Here is a 25,642-nt window from a genome sequence, read left to right as displayed (position 1 = left end):
CAAAGACAGCAGTGAGACTGACAAAAGATTTTCTGTTCTTCTCTAATGACCAATTTTGGTTTATAAAAACTGAAGAGTAATCTCTGTATTTTTAAAATTAAACCAGGAAAGGGATCAGATTTGTATACTGTGAAATCACACAAGCCAGCATATTTTTCTTTAGCTTAAAAAAGTAAATAGCAACAAAATAAATGAGAACTCTACAACCTCAAATGATTTGATTTAAATTCTAAATTTATATTTCTAGTCATAATAGATTTGAAAAAACTCACATTACTATATTATTGATTTTACTAAAATAAAATTTAGTAATAAATTTAGGAGTTTAGTTAGATACTAAATATTACCATTCAATACACAGGCTTTCAATTATACCATGTACAAAGAAGGGCAACCCCCCCAAACGGAAATATCTTCTGGCAGGCCCCTTGTAGTACAGGCTTCCCCTGCTAGGTGAGTGTTCTAGGAGCCCATCTGTATCAGTGTACTACCTGGCATTGTTGTGAGAGGCTGCATTCAGCTTCAGTGAGTTTTTCTTTTGAAGAGTCTTTCAATGTATTTGCCCATGTCATGATGGGCAATTTACAAGTACACCTGCACTCAGGGTTCAGCACTTTTTGCCCAAAAATGGCATGACTTCCGAGCCTTGCCCTCCCTATTCACCTGAACTTGCCCCAAACCACTGTTTTTTTTGTTTCCCCAGGTGAAAAAAGTCCTCAAAGGTAAATGTTTTTCCAATGTGGAAGAGGTGAAACAAAAAACAGCAGAAACACACAAAAGGCATTAAAATCAACAAGTTCAAAAGCTTTTGAACAGTGGAAAAAAATGTTCTGGTAGGTGTTTTGTGTCAAATGGAGAGTACTTTGAAGGTGACTGAAGTTTAAACATGTAAAAAAATACACAACTTTTTAATAAATAAATTCCAGGTTTTTTGGAGCCCTGCCTCATATTCCACATATTTTTAAAACAAAAGTTCATCTAGGCAACTTTAAAATAACCAACTAACAACTATCATATTTTAAAAATATTTTCAAATATTAACTACCATATTATGCACCAGCTAGTTCAAAACACAAAAATCATGTTATTTTAGGCAGCATTATGACATCCTAATGACTCCCCTTTCATCTCTCTTCAGAAACGAAAAGGAGGCAAGCCCCGAAAGAAAGTAACTGCAGTACTTAGAGCATGTTACCTTGCAAGCCTCCCACCGCTTGATCCGGGAACACAAGCAATAAAGTCATCCAGGAAGGACTGTTCGTTGCTTTGGATTTGCAGCGGTAAGTTTCCTTCAAGTGCCTCCAATATAGTTGGTGAATGAGAAAGAGCTAAACCCTTTCCAAGAATACCAGAATGGGTTTTGCACACCTGTTGGGTAAAAGAGAACATTTATATATTTTAAAATATAAAACTTTAAATATGTGAGTTTTTGAACTTGCAAACAATTTTTGATAGGCCGTTTTGGGGAAATCATTTTCTCCCCATGCTCCAGTGTTCCTTTAGCCTACAAAGTAGAAAACGTCCAGGAAGGAACATATGGAAAAATACTCCCAGTCCTTTCCTTCCACAGAAAAAGTGGTTTATGACATCTGCACGTCCATTGAAATGGTGCATATCTTCCCATTCTAGCCATCTACTTGGTAGAGCCCCATCTGTCAGGGCCTGGACTCTCCTCTATAGGCAGCTGTGGAGCCCCTCCTCTTTTTGTGTCCCCATTATTGGCAGTTCTCATGCACAGGCTGTGCCTGTTCTCTTCGGTGTTGTGGGTACCACAGTCTAGGTTTGTACAAAAAGTGGACGGAAGCTTGACTGTGGCTGCACACAAAATTGCATTAATCTGTCCAAGCCTCACTGAAGTGAAGAAAAAGAGGCAGATAAAACTGAAATTTTAGTTCTCACCTATCTGACAAGCAAGCCTATATTTTGGAAAGACCTGCTTTAAATGCTGGAACTCTAGAAACATTTTAATGACTACATAATAAATTTCAAAACAAAATATTTTTCATAGAAAAGGATTGTATTTCTAATACTATCACATTTATATAATGGTAACTTTTACATTCTACAAGCTGTGAAATTGTAAAAATCATGATCTTTGGAATCAAAGAGACCTGAGTGTGAATGCTGGCTTTGGACAAGTTATAGCTGTATTCTAGTGAGCTAGCAAGTTACAGAACTTTCTGAATCTGTAAAATGTATAAAATGTTGTTCAAATAAATCTCCTTTCTGTGGCTATTATAAAATTTAAATTAAATAACACATATAAAATGCATGCTACATTGCCTAAGGAGGAGGAGGTGTTTAATACAGGTTAGACCACCACCACAACTACCTTACAGCCAAAAAGGTGGGAAATTTGGGACATCATTTTTGGCTGTTGTTGAACAGCAGCACAATAAAGATCTCTTTATACCTGAGCTAAATGATGATATATAAACCATAATAATCCCTGTGATGATGAATAATACAAAGAACTCTTTAATGGTTGTCTTTAACTAGAATATTGCGTGATACTGCTACGTTTTTTAAATGTTTGTTGAATTCACTTTCATTTTTGAATCTTAAGGTACAAAGTTTTAACTTTTTTAAAAACAAAAACAAAAACAAAGGCTGGTGTCTTAACACTGTGAGGACACCATGGCTCTCTGTGATTAGAGCATAATGATCAGCATCATGGACTTTGTCACCACACATAGTAAATTTTGGACTTGGTCACCAAATGGCCGGAGGTCAAATTCTAGCTATAGTTGCTTAACAGCTGTGTAATTCTGGGCAAGTCAGTTGAGTTCTCCTTGCCTCGGTTCCCTTACCTGTAAATGGAAATAAATTCATAGGGTTGCAGTGAGGACTAAATGAGTTAAAAATATGCCAAGTGTTTGAAATAGCACATGAAAAAATTAAGATCAAATAAATGCTTGTTTTTATTATTACTGCTGTGATCAATTGATCTCAGAAAAAACAATGTAAATCAACTAGTCATAGGTGTTAGAAGACCTAAACACTAGCTTCTATCTCCCAATTAGCTGAATTTTTAGACAAGATGCAGAACTTTTCTAAATTTCAGTTATTGTCATTTTAAGATACAAGAGACAATACTGACCTCAAAGTGTAACTGCAAAAATAGAAAATAAAGACACTGTAAACTATAGTGTGCTCTGCAGTTATTATTTAAATGACTAACACCTTATTTCTCCTTTTTTTCTAACCAGTCAATAAAACTTACAGGCTCACAGCTCTGCACTGCCTTCCCCAACCCCCTCGGCACCTGGCAGATGCTCTTCCTCCCAAAGGACTTAGGTCTCACTCCAGCACGAACACCCACCACACGGTAAAGCAAGGGCCCGCAGGAGTTGCCCCCACCACGGAGAAAAATTTTAAGTTATTTATGATTGCCAATGCATAGACTGAAATATTTAAGGGATGAGACCTATTTTCAAGAAAAATAAGGTTTATCTAAGTGAATGTCTGCTTTTAAACTAATGTACAAAGTTTATCCATACGATGTTTGGGACCATACCTGTAATGCGGCCTCTTCAAGAATTTCAAGATCTTCTTCTAATTCGTTACCTGCTGCATAAATGGAAAGTTTTAATAAAATATATCAATACTTGGTTTAACTTTCTAGTCTTCTGCATTTTTCACAATTCTGATATTCCAGATGGGAAAGAACTATTATCATCCTGGGTAAATCTCAGTGGTTATATTTTAAAATATAATTTTCAATGTAAATATAAGATATAATTCTCAAAACAATACTCAAAATGCTTCCCTTGAGTGATTTACAAAGGATTTACATTATACTTATGTACATAAATATGCAATCTTGAGTATTTACTTTTGTACCAAAAAAATGAGGAAACTGATTACTCAGTATCTGAGCCTTTTTATTTTGGTTATCTTATAGAAGATTTATACCTTCAGCAAACAATAGTAACTGGCAGGAAAACAGAAGGAAGTGACTATGTCCTCTAGCTATTTTCTCCTTTATTGCTTAATGTACATTTTATTTATTGAATTTTCTTTGATAGTATAATTTATAAAATATTACTAATGAAGTAATACATGTTCAAAGAGAAATATTCAAGTTATACTAAAGTAGAGAATGAATAATTCTGCTCAACCGGCTCCCAAACATAAAGTGTCAACAGTTTCTTATGTGTTATTCTGAAAACATTGTTGCAAATAATAAATTTTACATATGTATGTGTCAACATATGCACAGGCACCCACATATACACACGTTTATACATATATTACGATAATGTTTGCAAAAACGGGACCTTGTACAACTTGCTTTACTCGGTTAATATAATTCAAACATCTTTTTCATCAGGACATACTTTTTTGTTGTCTTTAACAGCTGCATTCATTCTCAATGTATGGATGTTAATACGACTTATTTAACCAATTTGACTACTCTAGGTATTACAATCACAAGCACTGTTTGTTACATTAATCTATCTTACAACATATATTTTTGATATACATGCAAATATGTATATAATTGCTACATCAAAAAGTATAAGCATGAAAAATTTGAACGGTTATTGACAAATCTCCTCTAAAGACATACTAATTTTCCTCAGATGAACAGAATACAAAATATCTCACTTCCTCATATATATAACAGTATTAAGTAGGAGCAAAGGAATAGAGAAGGATGAAAGGGAATATAAGGGGAAAAGAAATAGAAAAAGAAAAGAGTAGAGAAAGAGAAGGGAAGAAAGAAAGGATCAAGTGGGAAGGATAGTCTCTGAGGGAAGAGATAGAGATGAACTTTTGGAGGTGAGCTGTGGGAAAATAATAATACCTCCTATTCCCCAAATACTGTGAAAATAAAATGTTAAACCATATAAACATGATAGAATTAATAAATATTTTACACTTTGTTTTTGCTTTTACTGTCTTGATTATAGATCAACTTATACCTCATGCAGATGTGTGTCATATAAAAAGGTACCACTTCTGCCACTGCCTCATTTCTGTTCTGCCTCCAACAAAAACTCTTCCAGAGAGCCATTTATAGTCAGCCTGACTCCAGTTCCTGACTCTCCATTCTCTCATTTTACTGTTTTACTTCTTATTGAGTGTATAATCAGCATGTTTTCAATCCAAGGGTATAGTTTAATTGACTTCTCAGCATCATTCAAAAATCCCAGCATAGCCACCATCCTCATTTTACTCCTACTTTGTTGGCTGCTGTTCCTTCACAATCTTTTTTGCAGTTTTTTCTTCATACTCTGTCCACCTTTGACAGTTTGGCAAGTCCCAGCTTTGATCTCGGGCTCTTGTCCTCATTTGCATTCTCCTCCCAGCTCATCTTTCATATGGTCTCATGTATTAAGTATCAACTATGTTCAAGTGACAACTGCATTGACTTGTTCCCTGAACTCCAAGCAATGAGTTCTAATTGTCTACTTGCTATGTCCACTGGGATATTTAAGAAGTATCTCAAACTTCTGGTTTTGTACTATATATCCAGTGCTTAAGCCAGTGCCTCACTAGTAGTGTGTAACATGGACAAGGAGGATGTGAGCATGTGTGTGTGAATTAAAAAGACTCAAGGGTACTCTCAGCCTCCATTTTAATAATCCCAAACTACCAATACATTAAGTAGTTATTGCTCATGAGTATATGTGACTATGAAATTCCATGTCCTGGCCACCATGAATAATGCTGCAATGAACATAGGAGTGCATGTATCTTTGCAAACAAATGTTTTCAAATTTTTCAGGTAGATACCCAGAAGAGGCAATGCTAGATCATACAGGAAATCTACACTTAATTTTTTAAGGAACCTCCATATGGTTTTCCATAGTGGCTGTACCATACTAGAATACTATGAAAGACTATATGCCACCAAAATCAATAACCTAGAAGAAATGGATACATTCATAGAATTATATATCCTTTCTAACCAAATCATGAAGATTTGGAAAATCTAAATAGACTGATAAACAGTGAGGAAATTGACAACCATCAAAAACCTCCCCAAAATAAAAATCCAGGACCAGATGGCTTTACTAGTGAGTTCTACCAAACCTACCCTTCCCAAATTCTTCCACCCAAAACTGAAGAGGCAATACTTCCTAACACATTTTATGAGACCAACATAACCCCGATACCTAAACCTGGCAAGGATAATGTACACACAAAAAACTAAAGACCAATACCTTTGATGAATACAGACGCAAAAATTAAAGAAAAATTACTAGCAAATTGAGTACAACAATACATTAAAAAAGCAATAAATCGCAATCAAGTGGGGTTCAGTCTAACAGCACAAGGATAGCCCATCATATGCAAACTGATCAATGTAATACACCAGGTTAACAAAACAATGGATAGGAATAATATGACCTTATCAATAGAGCAGAAAAAACATTTGAAAACAACAACAACACGCATTTACGATTAAAACACTCAATAAAATGGGTATAGAAGAAAGTATCTCAACACAATACAGGCCATATATGACAAACTCTCAGCCAATGTCATACTCAAAGGTGAAACACTGAAAGCTTTTCTTCTAAAATCAGAAACAAGACAAGGAGGTCCACTCTCACCACTCTCACTCAACAAAGCTCTGGAAGCCTGGCCAGAGCAATCAGGCAAGAACAAGAAATAAAAGCATCCATATTGGGAAGGAAGAAATAAAAGTGTCACTTTTTGCAGATGACATGATTCTGTGTACAGGGAACCCTGAAGGCTTCATCAAAAACTAAACAATAGAGTAAAGCGGCAAGATACAAAATCAATATACAAAAATCAACTGCTTTCCTATATACTAACAATGAAAATTTAGAAAAAGGAAAAAATTCCTTTTGCTACAGCAACTAAGAAATAAACTTAACAAAAGATGTAAAGGACCTACACTGAAAGCAACAAAGCATTATTAAAAGAGATTGAAAAATGCAATTCCCGTTAAAATCCCAATGTCATTTTTTAAAGAAATAGAACAAAAATCATCGGATTCATATGGAATCACAAAAATGCCTGAATAGCCAAAGCAATCCTGAGATAAAACAATGAACAATATTGTGGTGACTGCAGGGGGAAGGGGGTATAAAGAGACTAAATGGTAATGGAAAAAGTATACAATAAAGATTAAAAAAAAAAGGAATGAAGCCAGAGGTATCAGACTTCAAACTATACTACAGAGCAACAATTATCAAAACAGCATGATACTGTCAGAAAGACAGACATACAGACCAATGAAACAGAATTGAGAGCCCAGAAATAAAACTGTATGTATATGGGCAAATAATTTTTCACAAAGGAGCCAAAAATACACAATGGAGAAAAGAAAGCCTCCTCAAGAAATGGTGCTGGGAAAATTAAAAGGCCACATGAAAAAGAATTAAACCAGATTACAGTTTTGTTCCCATGTACACAAATCAACTCAAAATGGATCAAAGTCCTAAATCTAAGATTCAAAACAATAAATTACATAGAAAAAACATAGGTACTGATTTTATGAACCTTGACATTTTATATAAATTTGACCCCCAAAGGCAAGGGAAGTAAAGGTAAAAATAAATGAATGTGACTATATCAAACTAAAAATGTGCAAAGCAAAAGAAACCAACAACAAAACAAAAAGGCAACTACTTGAATGTGAGATTGTATTTGCAAACAAGAGCTCCAGCAAGCAGTTAATATTCAAAATATACATAGAACTCATACAATTCAACACCAAACAAACAATCCAATTAAAAAATGGGCACAAGACCTGAACAGACACCTCTCCCAAGAAGACATACAAACAGCCGACAGATACATGAAAAGATGTTCAACCTGACTAGCTATAGGGAAATGCAAGTCAAAACTACAATGAGATACCACCTCACACCTGTTAGAATGGCAATCATCAACAAGACAGGTGACTACCTGTCACAAGTGTTCAAGAGGTTGTGGAGAAAAAGAAACCCTCATTCACTGAGTGGGAATGTAAACTAGTACAGCCACTATGGAAATCAGTTTGGCAGTTCCTCAAAAAATTAAGAAAATAACTACCACATGACCTAGCAACCCCTTTTCTGGGTCCCTATCTGAAAAACTCAAAAGCATTTCATTGTGAAGATATATACACCCTTAAGTTGACAGCAGCATTATTCACAGTGGCCAAGAGATAGAGACAACCGAAGTGTCCTTCGATAGAGATTGGGTAAAGTAGATACAATGTGTGTACAGTATACTATGGAATACTACTCAGCCGTAAGAAAAGATGAAATACTGCCATTTGCAACAATATGGATGGACCTTGAGAATATTATGCTAAGCTAAGTAAGTCAGTTAGACAAAGCTAAGAACCATATGATTTCACCCACATGTGGGATATAAAACTGAAACTCATAAACAGACAACAGTATGGCAGTACCAGAGGGAAAGTCATGGGGGAGGTAGTAAAAGGTAAAGGGGAAGGCAAATATATGGTGATGGAAGATCATTTCACTTTGGGTGGCAGGCACACAATGCAATTTACAGATCATGTTATCAGAGAAATGTACACTTGAAACATATATGTTCAATATTAACCAACATCACCACAATAAATTTAATTAAAAAAGAAATTCATTTTGTTAATCTACTTTAAGAATGTTCTATAATAAGCATATTCTATTCTTAAAATTTAAAAAAATCATAAATGAACACCTAGTACGTGACCAGACTTACCAATAGGAAGTGCCAGGTCCTTTTTCATCAAAGCCGCTGCACAAACCCCACCTAGATTGGCTAACTCTTTTTCCAACTGAATGACTCCCTGTAGAATTACAAAAACCTATCAGCTGCTTTAAACACATGTTGGGAAGATAATCTGGATAATTAACAAATGCAACTTGCATTCAAACATAACTTTTGAAGCTTGAAGGAAATGGGTTAGCTAATGGTTAAATTAAGAATGGAAGAGATTCAACATTATGACTTATTCTGGTTATTAGGTTTGGGCCCAAAGGTTCATCATTCAAAAAATTTTTCATTCATTTTTAAGGAACATAATCATTTTTTCACCTTGCATTATTATATGATTTTTAAATGTATTTCATTGATTATGCTATTACGGTTGTGCCATTTTTGTTCTCCCCTCACTCCCTTCCACCCTATACCCCACTCCCACCAGCATTCTCCCACCTTAGTTCATGTCCATGGGTCATACATATAAGTTCCTTGGCTTCTCCATTTCCCATACTATTCTTAACCTCCCCAGTCTATTTTGTATACCGTTTATGCTTCTTATTCTCTATACCTTTCCCCCATTCTCCCCCATCCTCTACCTACTGATAATCCTCCAAGTGATCTCCATTTCTATGAATCTTTTCCTATTCTAGTTGTTTGCTTAGTTTGTTTTTGTTTTTGTTGGTTCAGATGTCAATAGTTTTGAGTTGGTTGTCATTATACTGTTCATATTTTTGATCTATTTCTTAGTTAAGTCCCGTTAACATTTTATATAATAAAGGACTGGTGATGATGAACTCCTTTAACTTTACCTTGCCTAGGAAGCACTTTATCTGTCCTTCCATTCTAAATAAAAGCTTTGCTGGATACAGTAATCTTGAATGTAGGTCCTTGCCTTTCATGACTTGAAATACTTCTTTCCAGCTCCTTTTTGCCTGCAAGGTTTCTTTTGAGAAATGAGCTGATAGTCTTATGGGAACTCCTTTGTAGATAACTCTCTCGTTTTCTCTTCCACTTTTAAGATTCTCTCCTTATTTTTCATCTTGGGTAACTTAATTATAATGTGCCTTGGTGTATTCTTCCTTGGGTCCAATGTCTTTGGGACTCTCTGAGCTTCCTGGAAGTCTATTCCCTTTGCCAGATTGGGGAAGTTTTCTTTCATTATCTTTTCAAATAAGTTTTCCATTTCTTGCTCTTCCTCTTCTCTTTCTAGCACCCAGTATGATTTAAATGTTGGATGGTTTAAAGTTGTCCAAGAGACTCCTAAGCTTCTCCTCATTCTTTTGAATTCTTGTTTCTTCGTTCTGTTCTGGTTGATTGTGCATTTCTTCCTTCTCCTCCAAATGATTGATTTGAGTCCTGGTTTCCTTCCCATCACTATCGGTTCCCTGTACATTTTTCTTTATTTCTTTCATCTTGCATAGCCTTCACTTTTTCCTCCATTTTGTGACCATACTCAACCAATTTTGTGAGCATCCTGATTACCAATGTTTTGAACTGTGCATCTCTTCACCACTTAGTTGTATTTTTTCTGGAGCTTTGATCTGTTCTTTCATTTGGGCCATATTTTTTTTTGTCTCAGCACACCTATTACATAGTAAGGGGGTGGAGCCTTAGGTGTTCACCAGGGCAGGGCAACCCACTCGCTGCGTTGTGATGCTGTGCATGGGGCAGGGGTCTGAGAGGGAACAGTGTCACTTGCTGGGGTCTTGGCCGGCTTTCAGTCACTTCCTCCACTACCCACAAGGAAATTGGGCCCTTCTGCTGCTGATTCCCAGGTGGGTGGGTTTGTGTACACTCTAGGACACTGTGGGTCTCTCTGACAAACTCTCCTATGAGGCTGGGAGTTCCTCCCACTGCCACACCCCCACAGGTTTGTTTTAGACAGAGGTTTTGAGGCTTTATTTTCCCCACACTGGGACCCTGGGTTGTGGCATCTGTCTTGCTCCCCAGTTGTTCCTCCTGGTCTGCATGGGAATGTGGGACTGATCTGCCAGCCACCAACTTGCCGCAAGTCCTCTCCATCCAGCTGCCGGTGTCCGCCCTTCCTACTGGTCTGGCTGAGTGTTTCTTCTTTAACGCCTTGGTTGTTGGACTTCCATACAGTTTTATTTTCTGGCAGTTCTGGTTATTTTTTGTTTTTAAATTTGTTGTTGTTCTACTTTTGGTTGTGTGAGGAGGCACAGTGTGTCTACCTACACCTCCATCTTGGCTGGAAGTCATATTGTATGATTTAAAACATTGGTAAGAGTTATTAAGTTAGTCCCATTGTGAAGTCAGGTTCAATTATTACTCAGAAAGGCATATCCAACTGAGCTGGTTTGGAACAAGTACAACTATGCTATGTGTTCAAAGGTTCTGTTCTCTTCATGTATTTAAAGTAGCAAAAACAGAGCACTGAACACAATTAAACTACAAAATACTTTCAATTATATGCCCTAGCTCAAAATACATTCCAGGTTTCTTATTTATAGGCAGCAAACAAATTTAAAGCAATAGGAGCCCTTAGAAACATAATCGTCCTTAAGAGAATGACATGATAGTTCATTCTTACCTCATCAGGTCCGGGGCTAAACTCATATCCAATTGCATAACATTTGAAACCATAGAAGGAAGCCTTGTCATCTTTCACATAATCTGATGCCGTCTCCAATGAAAAAAGGGCCTCATTTCCTACAAAAAAAAAACCTAACACTGAATTCAAAATCTGAAACAACTTTATCTTTTATTCATCTCAAGAGAAGTAGCAAAACCAATCAGATTCTAAAAACATAGTCATTTTAGAAGGCTTCCTATAGCTACCTGAACAAACCTGTGCTAAAAACAGTAGAAACAATGGAACAATACCAAGTGAACTGTTGTTATTTTTCTTTATGATCAAATTCTCCTTAATCAAACATCCTACCTTTAAGTTATATGAGCGATCAATTATCTGTCAGTTACTAAAGTGAGCCGTTCTCTACCCTGGCATTTATTTGGCTTCATCTGGTGTCTTCACAAGGCAGGTCTGACTAGAAGAAAAGCTTCTGAATTCAAATAGGCTATTAGTTTGAGAGATTATAAGAGTAATTATAATTAATTGGTTCAAAACTAAGAGACAACATATAGTTTTAAAAACTTACATACTTTTTTTAAAGAAAAGCACCAGCAACAGCAATAACGAAAGTGCTCTAGTGCGCTCTCCCCCTCTCTCTCACTTACACACACAACTAAAAGACTAAAAGACTAAAAACTATAGCTTTAACATAACTCAGCAGGTTACACAGTTCACCAATTCTCTTGAAAGGAAGGAATCCTTTGTCAAGTTCTCATTATTGGGAAGAAAGGTCTAATCCACTTTTCCTGTGGTTTGGTACAAACTTTAGACAGCCACTTCTCAATATTCACTCTCCGCTTCAGTCAAACTAACATTCTCTTCTGAAACTTGGTCATGATATGCCACTCCGTGCCCAGAGTCTTCTTTACCTCTCAATGTCCATCCAGATACATATTATGCCTTTTTTTAAAAAAAGATTTCATTTATTTATTTTAGACAGAGAGGAAGGGAGGGAGAGAGAGAGGGAGAGAAACATCAATGTGTGGTTGCCCCTTGCACACCCACTACTGGGGACCTGACCTGGCTTGCAACCCAAACATGTGCCTTGACTGGGAATCAAACCGGTGACCCTTTTGTTCTTAGGCCAGCACTCAATCCACTGAGACACACCAGCCAGGGTGGAAACATAGCATGTCTTGAAGAAATTCTAAATCTCAAATAAACATTTTCAATGATTTATTCTTACTAAACACAATTATCATAAATGCATGTATTTTACCAGAAAACAGAGTAGAAAAACTAACTTGCCTGGCAACACTAAAACCATAGTAGGCCACCCAGAAGATCCTGAAAATTTCTTCAACTCTATCCAGGAATTAAGATTTTCATGGACAGATGTCAATTTTGGTCCGTATCCCGAATTCTGAATAGTCCTGATGGGAATCAACAAACGGAGGACATCTTCTGATTGTGCAGTACCACACTGAGGGTCAAACTCAATTGTCATCCACCGTACACATTCTGGGAAGGTCACCTGTGGTCAGCAGGCAAAAGGACACTTGCATTTGTTAAGGAGAATAAGATTTTTGCTCCCTACTCAAAAACAGGACATCATACTGGAAGATGATGCTTTCAGCATATTTGTAAAATAATTTTTAAGTAAGGAACTAACAGAATAGTTTAATATCAGAAATCAAGGTATTAACATTCAGTATCAACTATTTTTACTCTTTGCTTGCAATATCTACTGTTTTCTACCTAATATTTGGTTGATGTTACATTATAGTATTTATAAACACACGTTGATATCACTATAAATATATTACAAAACTACTTAGTATCCATAAACATTCAGGTATCTGAATTTCTTGTGGAATAATTTACTTATATAGTAAATTTCCCATTTCAGTAAGTACATATTTCAGGAATATAAGTAGATAAATTAAAATATGATATTAATGAAAAGTGAATAAATTACTAAAACATAAGGTTTTAGTCACTTTAAGGTTATCTACCATTCATATATCTATTATAAATGCTTCTTTTCATTAGCCAAAACCTTCATATATTGTGAGAATATAAACACACACACTTATGATAAAAACTAAATTTTTGTATTTTCCTAACCTGTAGTTTTACTGTACACATGAGTTTATGATAACATATAATGATATGCATTTTTAAGGCTACTTTTAAGCTTCTGTCACCAGCACCACAGAGAAAATTCTATCTATGAATTAGCTGTAGAGTATAATATGAGCCTTAACAATTTCTTAAGTATAATATTACCCTAAAAATTACCTAGAACTAAGTCAAATATTTTAGTAAAGGATTTTTATAATTCTCCATTTAAATGAAAAGTTCAACCTTGGATATAATAACATAAATATAAATTAAAGCTCAACTGAGATACCATGTCTCCCATTATGTTGGCAAATGGCCCAAAATTCAAACACATACTGTGAGGGAGGCTGTGAGAAAACAAGCACTCTCATTCCTTGTTGGAGGGACACAAACCAGAGTGTAACTTCTGTGGAAAGGAATTTGTCAGTATCTAGCAAAACTACATATGCATTCACCCTTGTCTCACCTATAAATGGAACCTCATCAACAAAACAAACAAGCAAGCAAAATACAACTAGAGACACTGAAATAAAGAACAAACTGACAGTTACCAGGGAGGAGGGAGGAGAAGGATAGTAACGGAAGGGCCATCAAGGAACACGTAAAAAGGGCACACAGACAAAGCCAAAGTGAGTAGGTTCAAAGGCGGGAGGTAGGGATGAGTAGAGCAGGGGAAGGGGATCAGGGGGGCATGGTGGAGATAAATGGAAACGACTGCACTTGAACAACAATAAAAAAATGGGAACAACTCGTATAAACCCTATAACTATACTCTTTAATGATGACAATTCTGTGTATCTGACTATATCTAATTACCTTCTGATTCTCTATAAATACTATAAAAGAAGTTATTCTTCTGAGCAGAGAGAGGCTAAGTATCCTTTAAAATATCATTACAGAACATCAAACCAAGTTTTAAATTTAAATTCTCCCTAAGAATCGGTGCCTACCTTGTAGTGCATCACACATGCAGGTTTATAGGGGTGTTCACTCTCTATGACGGCATAGTGATTAGAGGTGGTACACGCAGAGAGGCCTTGTTCGGGCTGGTTTCCTGTGGTGCTGTCTGTTGACTGGTTAGGATTGAATGCAGGGGGCGCATACTTCTGATTCAAAATGGCAACTGAGGGAAGCAACTGTTGGACAAGGCCAAAGACTTCTACAGCCACCTAGTATAAAAAAATGATTAAATAAGATGATAAATGTGAAAGTTGCTTTAATTGTTGGTTATCCTTATTACTAAGACTTTCCATGTAGATTTTCTTCTAAGTGTTTGTTTGACAAGAAATTTGTTCTATGGGAAAAAAAGATTTATCACAGATGTCTTAGATGTTACATGAAAATAACCTAATCTGTATTTTTAAATACTTTTGGCTTTTTGCAACTTACAGTAAACTAAGTTTTACTCAATAATTATGTGAAAAAATCAAGTTTATAATTTCTTCTTTGTCTTGAATATTTCACAATTTAAAAATACTCCTATACTTTTATATTGCTATTTTTATTCAAAATGGAGATTTGGCACCCAATTCATAAATTAAAAAATCTCAGCTAACTTAGGCTCTCTTACATATTTCTGAAATACATACCCCATTCCCAAATTCTTCAAATGGAAGGCCAATACATAAGCATAGTAATCCAGTGAACAATACTAGCAACACAGAGAGGTTTAATAACTTCTACCATTTAACATGTGTCTACCTCTACTTGTAACCTGTACTCCAGGTGCTTCCAAAATTAAAGTATTTTTATAGGAAGGATACAGAGTGTAAAAAATGATTTTACTTCTTAAAAAAAGATTCAAAGATACAGAATTAAATTACACACCTTGGGAATAGCAGCAGCTACTGGTCCAATGTAGGCTATAATAAGCGGAAGCAGCATGGAAAACAGACTGGAAGAGCTAAGCAGTTCTGGAATGTCATCAGCTAAAAAAGACATTAAAACTGTAGTTAGAAGGTAACTTCACTTTAATGAATATATATGCCATACTAAATTTACATTCTGTTATCCTGAGCAAAATTATAGTTGATGTCAACTGAGTGAGTGCTTATAAAGGACCTGGCACTATTCTAAGGGCTTATTTACATGTGCTATCTCAATCGACAAGAAACTTTTATTATCTCCACTTTTGAGAAGGGGAAACCAAGGCATGTGGTGTTTAAGTATCTTGCTCCAGGCCATACAACTCTGAAATGATAGAGCCGGGATTAGAACCTAGTAACAATCATGATTTTAAAACACTACTCCTGGTGCCACACACAGCTGTATGTGTGACATTAGGCAAATTACTTACTCTGTGCGTGCCTCAGTAATCATCTACGAAAGAGGACAACAACAGTACCTCCCTCAAGGGGTGTTGTGAAGATTGAGTTAATACACATAGAATGCACAGAACAATGCCTGCACATAAAATGTTTGCTATTAAACTATAATGACTTCTCTTTTTCCAAGGAAAGCACTTTGCTGATGGACATTTTACTCATTTTTATCCATAAACATGGCACTGGGAAGATAAGCTGACACCAAATTGTAAAGACCTTTATGTTAAAAACCAATCAATTATTTCCAAATTACTTGTTTCTAGGTCAGCTGTTCCATCAGAATAGGCTAGGCTCTACAAAAACAACAACAAAAACAAATAAAAATAACCCCCCCAGTTTTCTAGCCCAGCCCAAAACCCTAATTTGGATAGGCCGAATATTCATTTTTAGCAAATTTCCCAGGTGATTCTGATGTGCAATGAGGCTCAGGAACAAATGTTATAAATAACAGTAATGTGGGGTGGGTAACAGTGAATGTTTTTGTAAATACAACTCTACTGCCAGTGTGGAGGATGACTAGGTAAGCAGACAGGGGTAAGGGAAAGGTGGCAGAGAGATTATTAGGATGTTACCCATACATGAGAAAGAGGACATGTGCTTGCACCATGGCAGCCTGAACTAGGAGAGAGCAGAGAGAAGACAAACTGGGGATTTGGGGATTTTCCAATGGGAGAGCTTAGTTTGGACAAGTGAATTAGGGGAAATATTTAGAGTTACCCAGACTTTGGGTAAAGGTGATGCCATTACTAGAAATAGGACATAGAGGAAGAAAAACAGGTCTAAAGGAGAAAACAAAATGCTTCTTGTCTACAAAAAGAAGGATAAAGTAGACTCAGTCCTAATCAAGAGTTCTTCTCTTGCTAGGTTAACTAAGCAAATAATAAGTACCAGATAACTGCTTTTGAACTTTCTAAAAAAATTCTGCATTATTGTATGAAATGTGTAACTGATGCAAAATGAATGCATGTGTATGTCCAAACTGATAAGGAATAAAACACTCTGGAATTCTACAAGATGGTTCCTCTCCAGCCACTCTGTGCATAATTAATCTAATATGATTATTAAGAAAGTAAAAAAAAAATCTTACCATCCACAGCAAGAGCTCTGTGCAAAAGGTCTTTTGCAGCTCGAACAACGGTGCTTACCACAGAGAGAGCTCTGCTACAGTTTTTATCTTCTTCATTGGCTTTACTCAGAAGCTGGGACTGTAAATCTCCATCAAATTCACTCCTATAACATGAGTAATACATGAGATATTTTTACATGGTCAGTAAAACATGATCCAACTCTAGGAATTGTATCTAAACCTGAGCTCATCATTTAAAGTTAAAAAAGTTAAGGTCGCTGGTTCAATTCCCAGTTAGGGCACAGGCCTGGGTTGCAGGTCAGGTCCCCAGTAGGGGGTGCATGAGAGGCAACCACACATTGATGTTTCTTTCCCTTTTTTTCTCCTTTTCTTCCCCCTCTCTAAAATAAATAAATAAAATCTTCTTAAAAAAGTGAAAGTGAAAAAAGTAAATATGTAATCATATATCTAATAACTTCCAGGAGTGACAGGGCTTCAAAGAAGAAGAAAGCAGGATAAGGGCATAAAGTTATTTTAAATAAGATGAAGGAGAGTCTATCTTAAAACTGATAATAAACAAAGGCTTCATTTATGTTTTAAAAAAATCTGAGGGAAAAGTATTTATGCAAAAGGAACAGTAAGACAATTTCTGACAGGGACAAGATTAGTGCAAACAACAGGACGAAGACAACTGTATCTGGAATGAAAGGAGAAAGAGTGAAAAGTGACAAGGTGGGAAAGGTAAAGAGAAGTCAGATCATGTGAGGTGTGTATGCCACAGTAACAACTACCTTTTATACTGGAATGCAAATGAAAATTTATGAGAGGATTTTAAGCAAGGGCAACTTGATATGATTTGCAATAATAAGACTTTGCTCTGGCTATGCTGTGGAGAACTGACTGTAGGAGGCAATGTGAAAGGAGGGAGAATGGTTTAGAGGCTGTTAAGTTACCTAGATAGAAGTGATGTTTCAAACAAGACTGTTAATTTTGGGGGTAATATGACATTTTAAAAGCACAGCTCCCAGGACTTTAGATAAACTAGATGTAAAGCATGAGGGAAAGAAGGAGTCAAGAATGACTCTAAGGAGTTTGGCTGAAATTGTGGATAAGGAGGACTAATTTGGACACACTGAACTAAGATGTGTATTAGCCAACTATCTAGAGCAGTCTTAACACGGAAGTGTGACATAGTGGTGTGAGTGAACTGTTCAATTTCCTGCTTACAAACCCCAGGACCACAGTTTAAGCATGCCTTTAGGCAAGGAGTTTAACCTGTGTGTCTCAATTCCCTCACGTGTACAGAAGGGACAGGAGAAGAGCATTAGAATAGGCTAGGGTGGTGTGAGGAAGAGCTGAGACAGCACAGGTAAAACAGAGCAGTGCATGGCACACAGTAAGTGCTCAGCCCACATTAACTATCATCATCATCTCTATTACTGTCACTCAAATAAAAATATCAAAGAGGGACCAGAATATTTACTCTAGGGCTCAGAGGACATGAGAGCTAGAGATACATACTTGGAAGCCATTGGAATAAAATGGTATTAAAGTTAAGAGACTTTAATCTTTTAAAACAATTTTTAAATTGAAGTTTAGGGTATTTATACTGAAGCTTTATAAATAAAACCAAGGGATCTGAAACACTGTATTTTGCAGAAAATATAAAGCTTGGATAACAGATGATGTTTTTTTTTTTTTAATCCTCACCTGAGGAAGTACCTATTGATTTTAGAGAGAGGGGGGAAGGAGTGCAAAAGTTAGGGAGAGTAACATGTATAAGAGAAAGAAACATTGATCAGCTAGCTGCCTCTTATGTGCCCTGACCAGGGACCAAACCCACAACCTAGAGATATGTGTCCTGACCAGGAATTGAACCCGCAACCTTGTGGTCTACATGCAGGGATGTCCAACCTGTGGTCAGGAGGCCAAATGCAGCCCAGGATGGTTGTGAATGAGGCCTAACACAAAATCATAAATTTACTTAAAACAGTATGAGATTTTTTGGTGATTACATGTAACTGTATTTAATATGTAGCCCAAAACAACTCTTCTTCCACTGTGGCACTGAGACGCCAAAAGGCTGGACACCACCTCTGGTGCAGGGCAATGCTCCAACCAACTGAGCCACCATAGCAGATGCTTTTAAGGGGCTCTCCAGTGTTCGAAATACGTAACTCTTCTCTTGTGTATGATATAGTTTTTAATCTATAGTTTGAGAAAGAGATAAATGTAGTGTTTATTTTAGTAATATGCAACAGAAAGTTTTTATGATTGAGGAGAAAGGACTAGAAAGCTTTTGTATCTCAGCAGCAACATGCCAATATGTAGCTATTTAACACCTAGTATTTGTACTCTATTTCGCAAGCAGAAAGGAGGGAGAAAATCTTCACCCAGAGAAACTGTTTTGTGCTAACTGCCTAGGCAATGTCTCCATATTGTTTATGAAGGAAACAGGAAGCAGCGAGCCTCTGCAGGAGCCTCTGATGTGCGACTTCAGTGATTTGATGCTAAGTCAGGTTGAGGATAAATGTGGTGATGGGCAGGCACCACTCCCTAGGATTCCGGCTAAGTTGCTACAGGAAAATTTAGTCAGTGAGAAATATATACTTGAAAGTTTTTTTTAACCCCAAATTATCATTTTTTAAATTTCCTACTGTTTACATAAGGAATGGTTTTGTTAAACATATTACAAGGAATATATATCTTTACATATTCTAGGGCCCTAAGGACTAGATTCACAGACATCAAAATATCCTGCAGACTGTACAAAAAAAAATCAAGGTAATACTAATACTTGGGTAAGCTGATTATCAGCTTAGGTATTTTAAAAAACAAGTACATTTCATTTAAATTGGAAACTGCAAACCACAAACTATAAAAGTGAAAACAGCACCATACGCCCAGTACCTAAGTTTCAAAGGTATTACAGAAACAATGGCAAAAAAACATTTCAAAGCATTCACTATTATAGTAAAACTACTACACATTAAGAAATGAGACCTTTTAATATGAATAAGCACAAGTACTATGTGCAAGAAAGACACACTGAATAATTCACTTACAACTACTACTTACCTCGGGAGTAAGTTGTGTATGTTCTACCACTTTAAAATAGTCACTTTATCTGTATACGCACACCCACCTATAGTAAAGTATCTGTGGAATCTGCCCTCTGGTCTGGTTCGTGCCATTACTACTCAAGCTGCATGTGCTGAATGTGAATGTCACACCATCAGGGCACTGAACGGTGGTCATTCCTCCATCTCCATTGGCCGTTCGGCTCCCATAGTTCCTCAAGCGCACGGCGTATTTAACGTTTTCCTTCACAATAAAATGTAAAACATATTTATATGTATTCATAATATACAGAAGACAAACAAAAAGAACTCTGCAGTAAACTGGGAAAATATATTGAATTTCTTTCTTATATACAGAGATGACTCAGTTAAATGAGTCTTTTGTGAATCAAACAGGATGATAACTAATACACTGATATTTATTTTTTAACAGAAACTGTCCTAAAGTACTTTTTGTGACTTAATTATATCAATCCTTAAAATGGCCTCATAAGGTACCATTATTATCCCTATTTTACAGATAAGGAATCTGAGGTTCAGAGAAGTTCAGTAACCTGCCCAAAGTCACAAAGCTGGGATTTGAATACAGGCAGTGTGACTCTAGTTCCTGCTCCGAGTAACACTGTAAAGAGTACCCGCCTTAGCAAAAGATTATAAATGCATAAGACAATACTTTGCTTTGATGAATTTAACTTTTGAAACAATTTTAAATGAAAGAAAAAGTAATGGTGAGTCCAAAATATGTTTATATTAAGAGATCATCAGAAACAGAACAGATAGGCAGACATGGGAGAAACTATCCATAAGAAAAAGTTCTCTAAAACACAACACACTGCACACAGAAAATGTGAGATACAGGTACTGGTGTCTTATGGTTCCTTATGATTCATGACATGAACTTCACAATAAAGGGTTTTTGTTTTTTGGTATCTAAACTCTTTTTGATGAAGTTTCTGGTGAACTCATGTAAAATTCTGCTTTATAATGACAATTATTACAGTTGCATTCAGAATTACTTAGTAATTATTTTGATATCAAGTAAAGTTTCTGTTTTGATAAAGTGATTTAGTGCTAGGCAATTAAGTTATGTAAAGTAATAATGACTTTAATAATACTATTTATTAAGACCACTTATGTTTTAAATGAGTGTTGGCACATTAAGAGAAGGAAGACAGGAAGTAATATTTATTGAGTTTCTAAACTGTGTTAGACACTAAGGCAAGTATCCATTATTTAATTTAATCAGAACAGCGCTACAATGTGGGTATGATATCCTTCCCAATCTACAGGTATGTCTGAGATTGGTTAAATGATGACATGCCCCGTGTCTTAGAGCTAATATGTGAAAGAGCAAGTATCTGAAGCTAGGTCTATTTGACTCCAAAATCTAACAATGCCTTTCATTATACAATACTTTTTACTATATCAGATTTTATGGGATCTTTTGTAACAGTAGAATATTATACAGTACAATAACATGAATACAGTAGGTACTCTAAGACATTTAAAACACCACATAAAGGAATACTTTTTGCTATTTTTTAAGTAAGCTGCAGAATAATATCTCTTACTTACAAAAGAAACACATTGGTAAAATTACCTTTAAAGGAACAGCTTTGTCAAGTCTGATTTCAGCGATATCACTGGGTGAATCATCTGTTGTATAGGTTCCTTTGACTAACTCTAGAGATGTCCATCTGTGAGAATGAGTTGAATCTCCTGCATGTTCGCTCTATTAAAACAAACCAAAACAAAATCTACTATACTCTTCACCATATAAGTAATTTTGACTTATAATCAAAAATTGTTTTAAAGCATTTTAGTCACCTACACATAAAATTAACTATTAGCATTTCACCTACATACAAAAAAATTTTTTGAGTACTCAATAAACTGCATTTTTCTCATTTCCTGGCGAGTCTACAACCTAAATCATATAAATGGACTTCTCTCACCTGATATCCTAAAAGGATTCCCACCTCTTCATGAGAATAATGCTGTATCTAATTGTAGAGCTTAATGAAGGTGAGAAATCATTAATTTAAATTAATTGCTCAAAAACCAAACATAGATTACTACTTATTAGGAAAAACTATCTTCTGTCCCCTCAATAAAACTTTGTGAAAGCTCAGGTACTTCACAGAATATAGCAAAATATAGCTAAATCAATAAATACCTTTTTAAAGAATATTTTATTAATTATGCTATTACAGTTGTTCCAATTTCCCCCCTTTACCCTCCTCTGCCCCGTACTTCTCTTCCCTTCAGTAATCCTTCCCCCCTTAGTTCATGTCCATGGGCTGTGCATATATAAGTCCTTTGGCTTCTCATTTCCTGTACTGTTCTTAATGTTCCCCTGTCTGTTTTGTACCTACCAGTTACGCTTCTTATTCCCTGTACCTTTTCCTCCATTCTCACCCCTTCCCCTCCCAGCTGATAGCCCTCCAAATGGTCTCCATATCTATGGTCCTGTTCCTGTTCTAGTAGTTTGCTTAGTTGTTTTTTAGGTTCAGTTGTTGACAGTTGTGATTTTGTTGTCATTTTACTGTTCCCAGTTTTTACCTTCTTTTTCTTAAATTGGTCCCTTTAACTTTTCATGTAATAACAGGTTGATGATGGTGAACTCTTTTAGCTTTACCTTGTCTGAGAAACACTATCTGCCCTTCCATTCTAAGTGATAGCTTTGCTGGATAGAGTAATCCAGGTTGTAGTCCTTGCTATTCATCACTTTGAATACTTCTTGCCAGGCCCTTCTTGTCTATGAAGTTTCGTTTGAGAAATCAGCTGATAGCCTTATGGGAACTCCTTTGTAGGTAGCTCTCTGCCTTTCCCTTGCTGCTTTTAAGATTCTCTCTTCAACCTTTGGCATTTTAATTATGATGTGTCTTGGTGTTGACCTCTTTGGGTCCAATCTGTTTGGGACTCTCTGTGCTTCCTGGATTTGTATGTCTAAGTTTTCTTTCATTATTTTTTCAAATAAGTTTTCAATTTCTTGCTCTTCCTCTTCTCCTTCTGGCATCCCTGATTCAGATGTATGTACCTTTAGAGATGTCCCAGAGTCTTATTTCTTCCTTCTGTTCTAATTATTTCTTCCTTACATTCCAAATCATTGATTTGAATCCCAGCTTCCTTCCCTTCACTGTTGATTCCCTGTGGATTTTTCTTTATTTCACTTACTGTAGCCTTTATTTCTTCCCTTATGTTTTTGCCATACTCAGTGATTTCTCTGAACATCCTTATTACCAGGTATTTTGAACTCTGCATCTGCTAAGTTGGCTATCTCCATTTCGCTTAGTTCTTTTTCTGGAGTTTTGTTCTGTTCTTTCATTCATGCCATACCTCTTTGTCTCCTCAGTTTGGCAGCCTCCCTGTGTTTGTTTCTGTGTATTAGGTAGAGCTGCTTTGACTCCCTTAGCAGACCTGTTAAGTTGTACAGGGCAAAGCCTTAGGTATTCACCAATGTGAGGCAACACACTTCACTGTTTTGTGGCTCTATGTGTGGAAAGGGGTCAGAGAGGGGACAATGCCACAGCCTGGCTTCTGGAGGTTTATCTGGCACTCGCCCCATTTCCAGTCACTTCACCCACTTCCCATTTGCAACTGGCACCTTTCTAGTTGTTGCCCTGATGGTGCTTCCCAAGTGGATAGGTTTGCGTGCATTCTAGGACTGTGCACGACCTTTAAACAGACTCTCCCCAAGTGACTGGCAGTTTCTTCCACTGCCCTAAATCCCACTGGTTTTTATAGCCATAAATCATGAGGCTTTATTTCCCAGTGCTGGAACCCTGGGCTCCATGGTCTGGCCTGGGGCTGGGATCGTTTGCTCCTAAGGTATCCCTCCCAATTTTTATTCACCACACATGAGTACGGGACCCTCCCACCCCATTCTGTCACAGTCACTTCTCCATGACACAGACTGCATCCTCCCTGCTCTGACTCCCCATCTCCACCCCTCCTACTCATCTAAATGAACATGGCTTCTTTAAATCCTTGCTTGTTGGACTTCTATACAGTTTGATTTTCTGGCAGTTCTGGGTGTTTTTTGTTTTGAGAGTAGTTGTGATTGTTCTTGTCATTCCTCAGGAAGGCGAAGCATCTTTTCCTAAGCCTCCATCTTTACCAAAAGTCCCCTCAATAAATATCTTTACTAAAAGTCATCCATTAGCACTCTATGACAAAGTTGCTTAACCATGGATACAAGTAATAAAACCAGTCTGAATATCACTCTTGTTTCTTAAGAACATACAATAGCAAAAAAAGAAAAAATTCACTCAAGATTGTAATCATAGGCTTAGCTATATAATTTCTAGTCTTTTCATTTAAAATCTTCATTGGAAGTATAAAAAATATGAGGAAGACTGACCCAAGATAGCACAGAAGCAATCAGGTAGAACTGCTCTCTTTCAATTTCTTTATTGTCATCCATCTATGACTGACCTGCAAAACCCTCAAAGATCTGAACTATCATACTATGGTAGGAAGTCCTAACACATGACTCGCACAGCAACATGAACTCCGTAAGAGTGCTACTTACATCGTCAACCAGCACCTCTAATTCATATTCATGAATTCCACCTCCTCCATAGACAGAAAAACCAACCACAACTATTCCGGGCTTGTCGACTGAAAAACAGATTGCATCAGGGGACCCATTCCCAGTGTTCCAACTTCTTCCCTGACTTGTTTTTGTGAATCGGTTAGCACTGGCTTTAACAGAGTGAAGAGAATTAAGTCCATCAATCTGTGAATGACAAAAGAGATTACATCAGCAGTCTAGCTGAGCGTTAACAACATACCTTTAACAAAACTATTCAAAGGTTCCTAAGAAGGTCAACATAGTAACATACATTTTAACAGGTGGGTTGAAACCTTACATAAAGGTACATTCCACTAAAAGACTAACCAGCAATAAAATCAGATTTTATCATTCTATATTCACAAATCAGTATCACTTGAAAGTATTTTCTTCTTTTAGTCATATAAACTATACATTTCACATAATTTATAATGTCAGAACTATAAACTAATGTTGTCACAGCCATACCGTATGAATCGTTACTCACTTTGAAAGGAAATACTAAAAAAAAAATTCATCAATACTCTACAGACCAACAGATTTCAATCAATGCCACAGAGAGCTCTAGGAGTTCTGCAGAGACAGGTATTCAAGAGAGAGGTGAACTGAAGTCCCTCTTTAGTCAGACCATCCCTACTCTTATCTGTGAGTTTTCAAGTAAGACTTCATTGGCAGAAAATGTTGTCTTAGGTCTGAATAACACTAATGTATACAGTGACATTATAACTTGGCACTCAATATTTTTGAATATGTATACAAATACAACCTCACTAATTACAGGCTTTCATCAGAGAAGATCAGAGAACTTATTTTGTTTTAAAAACAGTCTTTTTAATTATAGATCCTGCTGCTGTCCTAAGTTGGCTGCAAAAATTTGGAAGACCCACAAGAGGAAGAAAAGTGAAGTTTACAATTATAGCATTACAAACTACTCTGGGAAAGAAATAAACATGGGTGTCTAAGACAGGACCTTTAGAAACTTCCAAGGTTGTATATGAGGAGCCTGAAATTCTGGGCATTCCTGTTCATTAGAAAGGCTAGTTCACAGGTAATACCGAGATAGTGACATTCTGAGGGATACCCATGCACTACAGACTTTTTCTTCTGGGATCTGTTACAGAAGGGAAGGACATTATAGGCTAAATAAGTAAGTAAAAAAATATATATTTTTTAAATGTCCTGACAGGGCTTCAATGGCATCTGAGGCCAGAGCCTAAGCTCACTAAGAAATGGAAGAAGTGCTTCCCAGGGTGAGAGACT

At 36.5% G+C, this 25,642-nt stretch overlaps 1 protein-coding gene across 13 annotated transcripts in view; it reads right to left on the bottom strand.

The window, feature by feature from the left end:
• The window catches only part of MYCBP2 (MYC binding protein 2), a 262,494-nt gene that overhangs the window by 100,968 nt on the left and 135,884 nt on the right, over positions 1 to 25,642 (bottom strand). For 7 of the 13 annotated variants that reach the window (XM_036011264.1, XM_036011258.1, XM_036011257.1 and 4 more), the window contains 11 exons: positions 24,341 to 24,547; positions 21,407 to 21,538; positions 19,872 to 20,050; positions 16,748 to 16,890; positions 15,164 to 15,264; positions 14,287 to 14,505; positions 12,521 to 12,746; positions 11,231 to 11,349; positions 8,677 to 8,764; positions 3,518 to 3,570; positions 1,196 to 1,368 (listed from right to left, as the gene is read on the bottom strand). In XM_036011264.1, the coding sequence (XP_035867157.1) occupies positions 1,196 to 1,368; positions 3,518 to 3,570; positions 8,677 to 8,764; positions 11,231 to 11,349; positions 12,521 to 12,746; positions 14,287 to 14,505; positions 15,164 to 15,264; positions 16,748 to 16,890; positions 19,872 to 20,050; positions 21,407 to 21,538; positions 24,341 to 24,547 (1,640 nt within the window). The remainder of the gene's footprint in view (positions 1 to 1,195; positions 1,369 to 3,517; positions 3,571 to 8,676; positions 8,765 to 11,230; positions 11,350 to 12,520; positions 12,747 to 14,286; positions 14,506 to 15,163; positions 15,265 to 16,747; positions 16,891 to 19,871; positions 20,051 to 21,406; positions 21,539 to 24,340; positions 24,548 to 25,642) is intronic. The other 6 variants (XM_036011265.1, XM_036011260.1, XM_036011267.1 and 3 more) reach the window with 1 other exon arrangement.

This window comes from Phyllostomus discolor, chromosome 11 (genome assembly GCF_004126475.2).
Source record: "Phyllostomus discolor isolate MPI-MPIP mPhyDis1 chromosome 11, mPhyDis1.pri.v3, whole genome shotgun sequence".
NCBI classification, from domain to species: domain Eukaryota; kingdom Metazoa; phylum Chordata; class Mammalia; order Chiroptera; family Phyllostomidae; genus Phyllostomus; species Phyllostomus discolor.
Note: the sequence above shows the minus strand (reverse complement) of the source record. Positions and strands in the feature narration are given on the sequence as shown.